Below are 15,715 nucleotides of genomic sequence, written 5' to 3'. Positions count from 1 at the left end.
ATTTAAGCATGTACAAAAAAAAAATTATTGAATTTAATACTTATTGTTAACAATATGTATGTGTTTTGTTTTTATATATTTTTAGTTAACTGAATTTTTTGAAAAACCAACTTATAATTTCTTAATTACTAGAGTGACTGAATAAAAAGGGTATTTCTGGGAATAACACAAAAGATCACGGGAATAAAATGAAAATATATAAAAAGTTTGTTATCTTTCTTTCTATATATTTCTGCCCATTAAGTTCCCCATGCCTTTTCTGTTCAAAATAAAGAATCTTATATTCTTTATTTATTTCTTTATAAACACACACATACCCAGGTGTTTTTGTGTGTGTTTTTGCATGTTTTTACTATTAATATAACCATTAACCAATCAAATGAAGAAAAAAACCTCAACGAAAATGAAGAACTCATCCCCATCTTCTGAAGATCATAAACAAACCCCACAATCTGAATCAGAAAACGAAACCACTTTCAAGAAATCTCTTCAAGTCAATCTATAACCCCAAAATCTTCTTCTTTTCATAATTCGATTGATTTTTGTTTTGAAATTTTGAATTTTGATTTGTTTTTGTTTCAGGAGTTGAAAGATTTGTGTTCACAGCTTCATCATGCAGCAGATTCCTACCAATCCACTTTCTTAAATTCCAACCAAAAGCAACTGTAAGCAACTACATTCCGATTTTGACTTTTCTGAGTCAAACTTGTTGGATTTCAGTTCTAAATTCTATAAAAAAATATTACTTTTAGTTCGGAAAGACAGCTTTTAATAAGCGCGATAGCAGAAAGTTTGAGCTAAAAATATTAAAAACTCAACGTATAAATTGGATTTGAAAATGAGTAATTTTGACTTTGACTTTTTAGAGTTGTAAAGAACACGAAGGAGTACATACAAAGTGCCTTGGTGACTGTTGTGGATCATCTTGGATCCGTTTCTGCTAATCTGGATCACCATTTGTCTAAAACTTGTTCGATAAATCAAACAGAAGTCAAAATCAATTTCTTGAATCAAGTGAGTTATGTGTTAATAGCATTTTGAAAGTTGTATTTTTTTTATGTTCAAATTTAATTAAAATTATTTTTAATTGACGAAATAGAAACTGTTGACTTGTCAAGACTATTCTCATAAGATTGCTCTAGCTAAAGTTTCCTCAAGTGAGAATATTCTGAGATACAATTCTCGTTATATAAAACCACGTAAGATTCTATCTTTTCCTTTTTGTTTTATGTTATCTGTTTATGTTTGTCTGACATAGAGTTATGTTTGAATCAGCTGTTTCAAATGTTTTGAAACTAAATCAAAGCTTCAGGTATCATATTTTTCTTTTCCTTATTTATTTATTTATTTATTTATTATAGCATATAACCTTCTATGTATTTTATAGGGAATCCGAGAGTCGAATTAGTGTAAAAGATATAAAAGGAAACGATGAATTTAAGGTAGATGAAGAAGTTCCACTTTTCTTGTACACTTGTAACAGCTACAAACCTATGTGTTCATCATCGTCTGTTCGAGGTATCTAAAACCTTAAAAAAAACAAATATTCCTTTGTCATTTTTTCTTATTCTAAATCTGTCACATATAACACAATGGAACACAATGTTTTATACTGCATTTGACATTCATTAAAGAATAAAAACGAAACAATTTTATAATGCATTTGACATTCATTAAATAATAAAACCAAGATGTTAAGAGGCAAAAATTAATTTTTTACCCTACCCTAACAAAAGACATGAATACCCTCCATATCACTATCATAAAAAAAAAAAAAAACTTGTCTAGTCTCCTCTTTGAGACTCAAACTTCATACTAATGGGACAAAATTGATTCTTGTATGTATCAAAACATAAATGTCTTACTCATCACTATTATAGCAAATATAGCCCTAAAAATCTCCTCGATTTATTTACTTATTTATTTATTTCAGTTTTTCCAGTTCGAGATAGCCTATCTGTTCAACCAAAATCTCAATCTTTTCAATTACAGGTGATTTAATTTCTTATATAACATTTTCTTTAATTATCCTCTATATATCAACAAATATAACAAACTAATCACTATCAAATTCTTCCCCATTTTTTTGTAGGACAAAAGTAAGAATAGACGGGGTGTGTTATTCATGAAGTCGCGACCAAATAACGAGATATTATCAGTATGTGGAACCCGAAGAATATGATTCTTTTTATTATTATTAACATCATTCCAAATTTTCATAATCTTTTCCTCTATAAATTTGCAAAAAAATCATTTCCATGATTAAAATAATATGTTTATCTACTGGATCCAGATACTTTCCTTCTTCGACGCCTTTTCTGTCGAATTTTACATAAACTTGTTACAAGAAAAACCCCTGAAACAAAACGAATAATAATTAGGTCATAACAGAAATTGAGCTCACAAAGTATATATACATAAAATTCACTCACCAAAAACAGCAATGATACAAGGTAAAAACCACTGATTTGGAAATATCACAAGAGGCTGCATATAAAATTACAATTTGTTATTCATAATACCAAATATGTAACAAATAAAGTACAAGTTTGAGATTCTTACATCATCTGAATACAGAAAGCTGAAGAATTTATTCCCCGAAAAAGAAAAACTCCTTTTGTTCTTGAAACCCTTTCGAACAGAGTAATCAGATGAAGAGTTTTTTAAACCACTACCCAAATCGATAGCCTGATGACCTGGCAATCTATGGTTTCTTCCTCTAACCTGCAACCCATACCCCTTCGTTCCCCACACATCAAACCTCGAGTCATTCCGACACACCAATTCCTTTCCGATCACTCTGGAATACATCGAGAAATTCAATTCCGTTCTTCTAGAAGGTAATCGTTCATCACCTTCATCCATCGATTGTTTCAGTTTCACTGAATTGGAAAACAAAACCGGATCTTTAATGCTTCTGCTTGTGAAATCCAACATTTTTGTTAAAAGCCAGAAACAATCTTTCACCATGTGACTCGAATCCAAACAGTTGGAATCACCATATACGCCGATTCTACCCTCTCCAACTTCCACAACACCAAGAATCGCTGCATCTCCATCTCCCTAAAATTAACTCGTTAACGTAACTTCATAATCCAAAAGAGGGTAAAATAGTAAATTCACATGTGTACCTTATCCGTATGCCCATTATTACCCGCGCTATCAAACAAAGGAAACCGATGCAAAAACCCGCCTTTTGGGAATTTAACAATGTTGCTTCCCGATGCATACCTACATCTATCATGTTCGATTTTGATATTTCCATTGAGAATCCGATCACCAAATGCGATCCCAAATGGAAACAGAAGATCGTTTAAAGCGGGTAAATTCGCGCCACCTGTTACTGGGGTCCACCAACTCCGTGTATTGTCGTCGAAAAATCTCATCTTTGTGATCGTGTCGACGTTATACCAATCACCAAACACCACCAAACCCAACCCACTAACCACGACATCGTCTTTTAGCTTGCGTATCTCCTCTTCGAAATACTCGTCTTCAAGATCCACCATTAACAAACTCCCGTAATTGTTCGCGTCAAAGCAAGTCAACGGGGATCCAAGCGTTTCAATAAAGTAACCTTCTTCTCTTAAAACGTTAAACATTGAATGGAAATTCGTATGCAAATGGTCTCCATGCCAATCGAGAATGTCGTTATGAACGGATAATGAATCCCTAGGGACATACCCGGGTGGGTATTTTATGTTATGAAATTGATCGAATAAAACCCGTTTTGATCTCACCGGAGTCGGAATCACTTTAAGCTTTAGATGTAACACGCACGTGCTGTTTTGGAAGGTGGTTTCTCCGGTCGCCGGAGGGGAGTAGATATGAACGACCACCTTCCCGGAGATGTCGCCGGAAAAGTCAGATCCTTCTTCTTTGATTTGGAGGTGTAAAGCGAGGTAGCCAGTCCATGGCCAGATGATGTCGGAGTAAGTGAAACGGATGTTGAGGAGATTACCTTGTTCAGTCGCCGGAATCCATGATGGTGCAGATGAGAAGTAGCCGATTACTCCCATTCCGTTGAGGATGGTGGCGTTGAAAAGCACAGGCATCCCGCCTGCGTATAGCGGTTGCTGGCAGAAAGGCCACGTGTATGGGCAGTCTGTGTAATCGAGAACATTCGGGAAGATTGTCGCTCGAGGCTTGTAGTTTTTCAAGATTTCATATGATTCTAACCTGTTATATCAAAAAAAATATCAAAAAAATACGTCTTTTTGAGTTTTTGCTACAATTAAAATATATAAAAACTTACAAATCAACCCTTCCGGAACCCTGCTCATACATATTATGACCAGAAAGCTTCACAGCACCTTCAACTAGGGTTTGCTTCATGCTTGCAGGATTCAAGATCTTCTTTCTTTCACTTTCAGGGATGACACTAACAAGAAGACACACAACACCAGCAACGACAGGACTTGCTACACTTGTTCCTGATAGTGTTCTACATCCTGTTCCTATAGCAGATCCTCGGATATTCTTCCCATAAGCAACTACATCTGGTTTTACACGTCCATATCTGTAGTAAAGATCAAATTTTATAGATTTTGATTAAATCTTTGATCATTTAACTAAATGAATGAAAAAAGATAGAATACCCATGAGGGATCTCCCAAGTGCTCATGCCACGTGATGAAAATGAAGCAATGTTGGAACTGTAATCAATTCCACCAACACCGATGACATCACTTTGATCAGCAGGGTTGTTTAAAGTGCCATAATATGGTCCATCGTTGCCAATTGCAGACACCATTATGATGTTGCTTGCTGTTAATTCCCAAACTTTCTCGACAAATGGAAGATCCATGTTATCAGGTCCACCGATGCTTAGGTTCAAGACATCCATGTTGGTTGCGATTGCATAGTTGAATGCATCAAGAAACCATGATGTGTATGAAACCTGTAAGAAGCTGAATAGAAATTTATGACTCTTAACATAGTTTTGAAGATGGAAGTGATGAGGAACTGTAGTGTAGGTGTTACCTGTGCATCTGTAAACACACGGAAAGCGTAAATCTCTGTATCTGGTGCAAACCCTAGACATTCTGTGTTTTCACCAGCAATCACTCCAGCAACAAATGTTCCATGTCCAAGATTATCGTTTAGTGAATTCTCATTCGTCCAGTTTGTGCGTTCCTGATGTTGTGAAAGAGAAATAAAATGTTGGATGCCAACTTAAGGAGAAAGTCATGGAGTCCATCAATGGTGATGATACCTTTATATTGCGGAAATGGGGGTGATCAGAACGAATTCCGGTATCAAATATAGCCATCTTTACTTTTGCTCCGGTGTACCCTTTTGACCAAAGTGCATCTGCTCCAAACAGGGATGTAACTTGAGATTTCTGCATCGAAAGTAATCAGATCACACCGTGATTGCCATAGAAGGAACTATGGATTCAAATGTTGTTGATGTTTACCTGAGATAAAAGCTGTCGTTTCCACTCAATCGTCTGGTTAGCAGTCGTGGCTGCAGCTACGAAATCTTCACCATCAGTAAATGACATCGATGTGAAGATCTTCCCAGGTCGCTTCTTCCCATCTACAAACGCCCCAACTCGATCGTACCTTTTCTTCTTCATTCCACCAAGCAAGCTCCTTAAATGGTAGCTCGAATCAACCCTAACATCTTTCACCATCTCCAGTGTCTCAAACTTCCTAACAACCGAATCAACAGCGTCATCGTCGATGGAGACGACTCCAAAATCCGTGGGGAATTTAGAAGCAGGGTTGTTTCTATCGATCCATTCCCAAGAACACGAGTTGTACGGTACTTCATTGGCGTTATGCTCGAGATACGCTTTGTGGTCTTCCGCTTTCTTGTATTGGATGAATCTGACAATGTAGTTCTTGCGATTGATCGGTGGTGGTGGTGGTTGTAGTGATGGTTTCGGGATTAGGGTTTGGTTTTCTGATGGGTTGTTGAAGCGGTAAATGGAGATTGAGATGCAGAGGAAGATGAATGAGAAATTGAATTTGGGGGTAAGGATCTTCGTCATGATGACGCTCTGGTTTAATTGATTTGGCGGGAAAGATCCCTCATTGATAGTTGGATTTGAAGAATTTGTTTGGACATGGAATGTCGTCTTCTTCAGTGCCTTTAACTGTATATGAAAATTGAAATCGATGGAACTTTTCCAAGTTGTTAAACAAATCCAAGATGAACTTCGATTGTTACAGCTTTTGTCCGTTTAATTAATGTTTTCTTTCTTTCTTTCAATTTTGGTAGCGAAATGTTTTTTTTTTTTTTTTTTTGAGAGAGATTAGTATAAAATACATTATAAATAGGTTGAACCGTTGAACTTAAGGGTGAGCAATGTGCGGTTTGATGTGGTTTTAGGGGCAAACCAAATCGGAAACCACAAGGTGCGGGTTTAAATTCTAGAAACCGTTGGGTGCGATATTTCAATGGTTCGGTTTTGCGGTTTTTGAGTGCGGTTTCGATTTGTACCGGTTCGATGCCGGTTTAAAACTTATTCAAACATATGGTGCGGTTTTTATGTTCACTGGTACGATTTTTTTAACCATAATGTTCATGTGAAGATTTATAATTGTATGACATGCTATCATTTCGTTTCTTCATATTTAGAAGCTTTAATTTTAAGTTTTTTATGTTGTTTAATTGATCATTTCATTTGCAACCTATATTCTTAAGCTCATTTTTCTATTCAATTTGTGCTTAGAAGTTACAAGCTTGCAAGTTGTAGCCCACATAGTGTTTACATATTAAATATAATATCTAATTACTAATTACCGTCAAGTTTAATATATAATATATGTATAAAGTAGAATTTATTGGTTTTTTAATAATATGTATAATTGTATAATATAAATTAGTGATTTATTTTATTGTTAATAAGCTTACGGTGTGGTTTGGTTTTGGTGCTCCGGTTTCTAAATAAAAACTGAACCAAACCAATAAATTTAGGTTTTCAAAAAAATATATGCATCATCGGTTTTTGCATCGGTTTCGGTTTTTTGGTTGCGGTTTTTGCGATTTTTGCTTTATCAGTTCGGTTTTTGCTCGCCCCTAGTTGAAATATTGGTTTATCACGACCCCGGGATAGACCTAGCAAACGTGTCGTGTCATGTCAAGACATTAAACGGGTTGAAAGGGTTTGACCCTAACCCGACCCATTTAATTATTGTGTCGTGTCAACCCATCATTTTCGTGTTGGGTTTCAGGTTAAGGTCTAGACATTGTAAATATGTTGTGTCATGTCTGCTTGAAACATTTTAAAGGTTGGAAAGAAAGAGTTATGGATGCAAAAGTGAAACATTGGAGTTAGGAGATGGAATGAAAAAAATTACTAAGTTTAGAAGGCAAATTGAAAAGAGTTGAAGTTCAAAAGCAAAGGGAATAAGTGGTGATGATGAGTAAAATTAAGTAACTTCGAAAATTTGAATATTATTTCTAATTCTTGAGTTTGGCCCACTACAAATCTATAATATATAATATATTTATAAAAATATGAAATTTATAATAAATAATATATAATTAAACGGGTCATATCCGAGTCATCATCAAGTTAAAAGTCTTGACCCGAACCTTACCCGTTTAATTATCGTTTCGTGTCGTGTCGTGTGTAATACCGTAAATTTTCAAACAAAATTTTCATTTCAAAACACATATCACATTTCCTCAAAATCACAAGTAATAATTTATCAACACATTTTTATTTCATAATTGTTTATCACAAATCCAGGATCCTCCAAACATAACTCTTCTCTCATGTGTACAATCGAGCCGGTGCCTTCCCGATATCATGTAAAGTACCTAAAACACATAACACGGTAAGCACGAAGCTTAGTGAGTTCCCCAAAATACCACACATGTTTCAATAGCCTCTCATGGCTATGCTCGAGATAAGACCCTCCGGTCAATGTGTCTCAGTGGGACCCTCCGGTCTCATAGCTCGGGTGGACCCTCCGGTCCCAACTCAGTAAACTCAGCATAATACACAACATAAATCACAGAGAAATAATGTAGGATATCACAATACACAATATAAGTGCATAAGACCCTCTGGCTCACACAACTCAGATTACCACACTAGGTAAGTATAGTGAGAAGACTCACCTCGCAAGCAAGCAAGCAATTATCCTCGTACTTGAATCTCGAACTAGCCACCGCCTAACATACAGGATAAATATCTCTAATTAATACTCGATTTTTGACTCGAAGTAAACCAAAGGTTTCTCTTTCTTTCTCTAACTTTGGAAGTGGGTAAAAGAACAATTTACCCCTCCATGGTCTCCATTACTTATGTTTGACCAACCCTATGATCAACATAAATCAAACTCGAGTCAACAGTCCACGTTTGACCCGACTCACCGAGTGCATCTATGTGGCTCGTCGATTCCTCTTGCTACTACTATCATATCGCGAAGATTCACATTGACTCGTCAACTCGCCAAGTCACCCATGTCGAGACTCATCGGGGAGAAACCCCATCCGACTCATCGAGTAGGCTCAAAGACTCGGCGAGTCCTTGCAATCTGATCTTTCATTCAAAAGTTTGCAATCAGATCTATCACTCCAAACAATGGATCTAAACTCTCAGGACTTGATTATCACGTAAAGTCATGATAATATGTCTGATAATATGTCATAACATAATGACCGTACCCATGCCCGTGATCAAAGCGTCACAGTAAACCATGAAATCATCTACACCCTCTTGCAGGGTGAGAATCAGTGCCTCGCACAACTGATGTCTGAGAGTATTGAAGGCTACCTGCTATTCAGGCCCTCAACGAAAGGCCATCGACTTCTTGGTCAGTCGGGCCAAAAGAACCACAATCTCGGAGAAGTCGCATGTAAATCTCCGGTAGTAACCTGCTAGACCCAGGAAACTCTGAATCTCAGATGGAGACCTCGGAATCTCCCACTGCATCACGGCCTCTATCTTGGCCGGATCAACTAGAATACCCTTTTGGTTGACAAGGTGCCCAAGAGATTGCACCCCGCACAACCATAACTCACATTTGGAGGACTTTATAAAAAGTCTCTCCCCCACTTAGATTCGACTAAGTCTTCACTGCATGCAAGAATTGAAGGATTTCCAATCCTTCTCGTGTTCTAATATCCCATTGATGGCAACCTGTGCCTGCCAATGCTAGCGTTTAATCACTGATTAAACCTTGAGATATCACATCCTCGGAAATCTCGATGAGTACTCTTGACATTTGATCCAGTCTGACACCTCGATCCATCTATCATTTTGTCAATTGAAGGTCTCAATCTTCACTCTGGCTAACGAATCCTCATTCTCATTTCCAATCTTGCAGTACCACTAAACTCTAACCGAACACAACCCATGCAAAAATACAATTATCCTAAACATGCGATAACCAACCACTTATGCATCTAACACCCGCGACTAACACTACCCTTTTCATGTCACCAGCTCTGTCCTAGCAACGGTAGTGCCTTGAACTCCAAAGTTCATCCATAGATAATTACCGACCATACCTGAACAATGATAGAATCCCTGAACGCTGACTTCATTGGAGAACAATCACTCCAACCCTGATCGAGTATCCTCTAAATAATACTCATGCATAGATCCCGACAAAAATCCGGAATGATAACGGTACGCATGAAATCCACTCAGCAAGATGCATCCCTTTGTGGGTTCATTAAGGACCTTTCGGCATGCAAGATGACATATATGATCCTTGATAACCCAAACACTAGCAGGAAACTATCTAAGCCCGTAACCATATTTGTCAAGTACTTAACCCGATTGTGCATGGTCCTTTTGTGTTGCCTTCACCAAAGCAACTTGACTAGAGAAATAATAGAGAAAGAGGTTATTATGATTTATTAATATGTTATAAGAATAATATATTAAAGGAGAAATCATAAATGTTTAATTAATATTGGTCAATAATTAATTAGGAATTAATTTTGTGATCAAGTGTAATTAATTAAACTAGAGGGGTTGAATTGTAATTATGTGATAGTTACAAAATATGGTAATGGTTATCCTAGATATAGGTTGGACGAATTCAAGGGATAAGATATCCTTGAAATCATCCAAAGGATAAGGATAAGGGTTTTCAAGGCTTATCTTATGGTTACTTGGTGGGCAAGCAACTAGATAAGGATAAGGACTGAAACCTTAATCTCTACACCTATATAAAGACCCCTAAGGCCATAAGAATTCGTCCATGCCTTGTCTAGGGTTCCTAGGGATGAATTTCACACCTCGTCCCTCTCTCTATTACCTCTCCATTTGCTCTTGGTGTTTGTGAGCCATTAGAGGTATTACACTTGTGGTACTTGCTTTCAAAGACAAGAAGGTTCAAGATTTAAGTTGTTATTACAATATAACAACAAGAGGTATGTATTTCATCTTTCCTTGAGGATTTCGAAATTCTTAGAAGCCTTTTAGGGTTCTTCAAGTGTTCATAATGTTGTGTATCAAATAGTGAAAACGTAGATCCAATTCTAGGGTTGCATGCACACATAGGATTGTTTGTACAAAACCCAACAGTGGTATCAGAGCCTTTGGTTAACTTGTTTTCAATTAGTTTATTCAATTGTATGAACTTGACATATTAGGGTTTATTGCCAATAAACCCTAGGAGGCTAAGTTTTTTCGAGATTAGGGTTTGCAAACCCTAATTTGCAAGAGTTTGAATAAGATCTTCAAATCCTTTCCTTAAACCCTTAAATTTCGAAATCTAGGGTTTGTCTTAATCTCTTGATTTTCGAAATTAGCCTCCTCCCCAAGATAAGATCCTAAATTTTAGGGATTTGGATTATCTCATATCTTGTAATTATCTTCTAATTGTTATATATGGTAATTATAGATTTTGCCTTATCCTAACCATAATTTCGAAAACAAGAGAGATAATTAAGGGATTAGGATATCTTAAATGTATAAATGGTAATTACCCTCATGATTTATATGATTTAATAATTAAATTAATAGTCTAATTCAAGATAATTATTAAATCAAGAGTTGTAATATTTAAAATTTTTATTTACATGTCATAAATTCGAAAAAAAAAATTAAGAGAAATTAAAACTAAATTGTTTTGAAAAGTTTCAAAACTTGCCCTCAAGTTTTGGAATTTAAACTTTGATTAAAAGTTTAATTTTGATGCATATTTAAATTCTAAACCCTAATGTTTTGAAATGTTTCAAAACTTGCCCTCAAGTTTTGGAATTTAAAAGTTGATTAAAAGTTTAATTTAGAAATGTTAAATTCTAAAACCCTAGTATTATTTTGAAAAGTTCAAATCACACCCTTATGGTTTTATTAATTAATTAAGGTGTATAATTAAAAAAAGTTTAATAAATCCATAAAAGTTTTGGTTTACAATTAAAACTATAATTGTTATATTTGACCACCTAACATTTTAAAAGTGTAAATACACCCTATACTATATATAACATTAACAGTATAACATTATATATATATATATATATGAGTAAAAGTCAGTCTACCGTTAGTAGACCTCATTCACGAAGCTGGTCTATAAGGGGTGTTTAAGGAAATCACCTATAAAATGACGATTTAATGGGTATCCACTCTTACCCACCGCACTATTGACTAGTGGAGGGTCGTTAGCCGAACGGGTAGGATAGGACAAAACTTTCCATTATAAGTATAATGAAGTACAAAAGTAACTAAATGTTTTACAAATTCCCAATCTTAGTTACTTAGGCAAAAGTGAATTGATGCAATTCCATGAAATTACACTTTGTGCCCTTGCGAAGACGTTAGTGGAGCGTGTGTGGTTTACCGGTACACTAACTGGTTCTAAGAAAAGGTAGCAAAGGGTGACTCAATGTTTGTCATAGTTCGGTGGAGCGTGTGTGGTTTACCGGAACATCGAATAGGTGACTGTAACATATGAGGGCACCATGTAAGTTTGCATGGTTATTCACACCCGCTTTGTGATCCTCGGCATCCCAGTCACAAACAAGAGGGGCATATCGAGATTTAAAAATGCCATTGAAAGTTCAATGAATATCAAAGGATCTAGGAGTTTTCATAGATTTAAAACTTAAATTTCCTTTTCATTTTTTCACGGTGGAAATTAGTGAATCGTTATTCACTTACCTTCAAATGTTCTGCAATTTGGGTTACGGCATCCCTCTCCCGAGTTGTAGAATATTGTGTTGTGTCCTAGCGTTAGTATCTTATTTGGGTGATTTACTAAGGACTCAATCAATCAACTAACTTGAATTCGTTTTCTCCCGTTTTGTAGGTGTCAAAGTTCGACAACTATGGTCTTCCCAAATCCCGTGGAACAAGCATTCCACATGAAGATGGTATTCCACGATTCGATCGAGGAACAAGATATCATGCTTCACTTGCTCCACCTCCTCCAATTGTTCTCCCTAACCCACAAGATCGAAGAATTGAAAGGTTCAATATCACTAAGGCCCTACTGGAAATGAAACATGAAGATGGTAAATCCGTGTGTGCCCACATTCTAGGAATGAAATCACACATCGATAGGTTGATTATGTTGGGTGTGTCATTTCCCGATGAGTTGGATGTGAACTGGGTTCTGCAGTCACTCCCTGAAACATATAATGAGTTCAAAAGAAAGTATTATATGATGGATCATGACGATAACCTCATTGACCTAACTTACATGCTCATTGCTGCTGAATCAGAAATGATTTGGCGAAGCAATGGAGCGTATTTGTTGGGAAGGTCAACCGACCATGCTTCCGAGGACGTTCTAAGAGAAGTGACCTGCGTTTGCTGCCAAGAGAAAGGGTGTTGGATAAAAGTCTGCCCCAAGATCCTGATGTTGGATAAGGTGTCTAAGTCCATAACTATTTCTGGTATGTACTTGACCCGACCCGGCATGGTCCATTTGGGTTGCATGGCACCATGCAATTGGATAGACTAAATGAGAGAAATAACACTTGGAGATTATTAATATATTATAAGTTCTAATATATTAATAGTATTATTTGATTAGTTTGATCAAGAATTAATTTAGAATTAATTAAGTGATCAAAAGATAACTAATTAAATATATGGGTTGATTATGTAAATCATCCATATCTTGTATAGTGGGCTAAGAGGCTCCATGGATTATCAAGTTGGGTTCCACCCATAGGATGCTCCATGGATGCTCCATGGGAGTTACAAACCCATGGGTCATGGAAATGAAGAGTCATGACACATTAGGGTTTACATGGTGTGACCCTAGATGTGTCAACACTATATAAGAACCATATTCTCCACCAAAATGGGCTACACATGTGAAATAAGAGGGCTAGGCCGATTTCAAGTAGTGTGCATTCTCTCAAAAGTCTTTCCAAGAGCATTTGGTGTTGTGTGAAGCATTTGAGGCATCACACTTGGGGTGCTAGGCTCATAAGGTTTCAAGGAACATAAGCAACAACAAGGTAAGTTATTCTATCTATCATTCAAGTTAAAATTGTTCCCCATGTATGCTAGATAGGAATATAGCCTTGGAATTCAACTTTTCATGATAATTATACAAACATAGATCCAAGGTTATTAGGGTTGCATGTACACTTAGGAAGTGTTAGAATGCTCAAAACCCAACAATGGTATCAGAGCCTAGGCTTGTCTGTTTGTTATTTGTGCTAAAAAGTTGAAGAAAGTCGAAAAACTTGTTGTCTGACTGTTGGACTCGTCGAGTCCATGGGGGGACTCGTCGAGTTCACTTGTATCTTCAACCTACTCGTCGAGTAGGTTAATGCACTCAGCAAGTATGGTCGACAGAGTGCAGATTTTCGACTTTAGTTGCTGGAAATGGATTAGAAACATTACCCTAAACTGTTTTGGTACTTGAAAACTTGTTTTAGATGGTGTAATGTCTTTGCTAATTCATTTACAACAACTAGTTATCAAAATTACAAAGTTTTAAGTGTAATTTTGATTTATGAATCTTCATGTTCTTGTTCTTATGATGTTTTAGATGATCATAGGAATTATTTGTAACCTATGTGGTAGATTAATTCTTGATCATAATGTGTTTTAATGGAGTCGATAACTTGTCCTCAAGTTATGGAAAACCAAGAGTCACACTTGAATTAAAACCATTAAAAGAACACAAGAGTTAGAAAAATGAAGAGTCTTCATTTTATTACTCTATTAAACTCATAAGTTACAAGAAATGAAAAGTTTTGAAAGTTACAAAACTTGCCCTCAAGTTTTAGAACAAGTAAAGTCTTATTAAAACTTTAGTTCCAACCCTTAGAATTTTAAAAGTTAAAATTCAACCCTTATACTTATATTATTATAATTTAATAATTATATATATATATATATATATATATATATATATATATATATATATATATATATATATATATGTATGTATAAGAACAAAGTCGTCTTACCGCTAGTACGCCTCATACACGAAGCCGGTCTATAAGGTGGGTATAAGGTTCTCACCCACCGCTCGCTTGACTGGTGGAGGGTCGTTATCCGAACGGGTAGGACAAGGACTTATAAATTCTCATTAAAAGTATGATGAATATTATAAAGTAACTATATGTTTTATTAAATTCCCAATCTTAGTTACTTTAGGAAAATGTGAATAAGGTGCTAATCCATGAAATTACACTTTACACTTTGTCTAAGTCGTTGGTGGAGCGTGTGTGGTTAACCGGCACACTAACTTGGACTTAACAAGGTAGGTAAAGGGTGACTTAAGGTTTATTATAGTATCGGTGAAGCGTGTGTGGTTTACCGGCACATCGATTGAGTGATAAAAATTAAGGGTACCAAGTGATTTGCATGGTTACTTCACACCTCGTTTTGTGATCCTCGGTATCCCAGTCACAAAACTTGGAGGGCACACTCGAGATTGAAACATGCCTTTGAAAAGTTCATTGAATCTCAAAGAATCTAGGAATTTCTAAGAACCAATCAAAAACCTAATATCTAATATTTCGGTTTTCGTGGTGGAAATTGGTGAATCGTCATTCACCTACCTTTCAAATATGTTATAGCTTGGATTACGGCATACCTCTTCTAAGTTATAATATATTGTGATTGGATCCTAGCCTTAATATTACATTTGGGTGTTTTATTAAGGACTCTCTTAATATCTAAACTAATCTTGTCCTCTTCCTTCAGATGTCTTCAAACAATGTTGCTTCTGGCTCTAATCCTAATGGCTCCTTTACCCTTATGAACTTGTGTGGGAATGTCACTTTTGATGGATCCAACTTCAATGAGTGGATTAGAAACATCAGGATGATTACCCGCTACGAGGACAAAGAATATGTCCTTGACAAGGAGCTTAAGGAGATTGACGAGACCACTGCAACTCCTCAGGAGATCGCTGACTTTCAGGCACATGAAAGGGATGCTACGAAAGTAGCATGCATCATGATGGTCACGATGACAGCGGAACTCCAAAAGTCCTATGAGGATTTCTACCCTTATGAAATGCACCAAGATTTGATGGAAAGATACCATCAAAGTGCACGACAAGAGAGGTACGAAATCATCTGCTCCATGATAATAACCATGATGAAGGACGGGGATTCCGTCACGAGCCACATGCAGAAAATGCAAAGGTATGTGGATCGATTGTTGAAGCTTAATGTGAACTTCCCTGAGGAGCTTGCAATAGATATAATTTTGCGCTCCTTACCATCGTGCTATGATCAATTCCGCATGACATATCACATGAATAAGGAAGAGGTCACACTCAGCAAACTTCAGGGACTTCTCAAGACCGTAGAATCAGGT

The 15,715-nt window shown here is 36.3% G+C and overlaps 2 protein-coding genes across 2 annotated transcripts; one reads left to right on the top strand and one right to left on the bottom strand.

The window, feature by feature from the left end:
• Window positions 1-257: 257 nt before the first annotated feature.
• Window positions 258-2,283, top strand: LOC145010293 (putative protein ABIL1). The gene is made up of 8 exons (XM_078968856.1): window positions 258-493; window positions 583-665; window positions 867-1,014; window positions 1,100-1,199; window positions 1,276-1,312; window positions 1,388-1,518; window positions 1,934-1,992; window positions 2,093-2,283. Exons 1-8 carry the CDS (start codon window positions 380-382, stop codon window positions 2,180-2,182), a joined length of 762 nt encoding a protein of 253 aa, XP_078824982.1. The 5' UTR covers window positions 258-379; the 3' UTR covers window positions 2,183-2,283.
• Window positions 2,162-6,146, bottom strand: LOC145010292 (subtilisin-like protease SBT6.1). Its single transcript, XM_078968855.1, has 9 exons — window positions 5,420-6,146; window positions 5,216-5,344; window positions 4,984-5,136; window positions 4,599-4,900; window positions 4,256-4,519; window positions 3,132-4,179; window positions 2,563-3,063; window positions 2,433-2,487; window positions 2,162-2,356 (listed from the first exon to the last, which is right to left on the bottom strand). The coding sequence occupies exons 1-9, from the start codon at window positions 5,996-5,998 to the stop codon at window positions 2,277-2,279; spliced, it is 3,111 nt and encodes a 1,036-aa protein (XP_078824981.1). The 5' UTR covers window positions 5,999-6,146; the 3' UTR covers window positions 2,162-2,276.
• Between the last annotated feature and the right edge of the window lie 9,569 nt (window positions 6,147-15,715).

Source organism: Lactuca saligna, chromosome 8, assembly GCF_052625555.1.
Source record: "Lactuca saligna cultivar CGN05327 chromosome 8, ASM5262555v1, whole genome shotgun sequence".
Lineage (NCBI taxonomy): Eukaryota > Viridiplantae > Streptophyta > Magnoliopsida > Asterales > Asteraceae > Lactuca > Lactuca saligna.
Note: the sequence above shows the minus strand (reverse complement) of the source record. Positions and strands in the feature narration are given on the sequence as shown.

What these genes read in the sequence shown, in the direction of transcription:
- LOC145010293 (XM_078968856.1), top strand. Translation starts at nt 380, where the DNA reads ATGAAGAAAAAAACCTCAACGAAAATGAAGAACTCATCCCCATCTTCT. An exon ending in AAATCAATTTCTTGAATCAA is followed by an intron (nt 1,015 to 1,099) that starts GTGAGTTATGTG and finishes TTGACGAAATAG; the next exon opens with AAACTGTTGACTTGTCAAGA. An exon ending in CTCAATCTTTTCAATTACAG is followed by an intron (nt 1,993 to 2,092) that starts GTGATTTAATTT and finishes ATTTTTTTGTAG; the next exon opens with GACAAAAGTAAGAATAGACG.
- LOC145010292 (XM_078968855.1), bottom strand. Translation starts at nt 5,998, where the DNA reads ATGACGAAGATCCTTACCCCCAAATTCAATTTCTCATTCATCTTCCTC. An exon ending in AACGACAGCTTTTATCTCAG is followed by an intron (nt 5,345 to 5,419) that starts GTAAACATCAAC and finishes CTTTCGATGCAG; the next exon opens with AAATCTCAAGTTACATCCCT. An exon ending in CCCATTTCCGCAATATAAAG is followed by an intron (nt 5,137 to 5,215) that starts GTATCATCACCA and finishes TCACAACATCAG; the next exon opens with GAACGCACAAACTGGACGAA.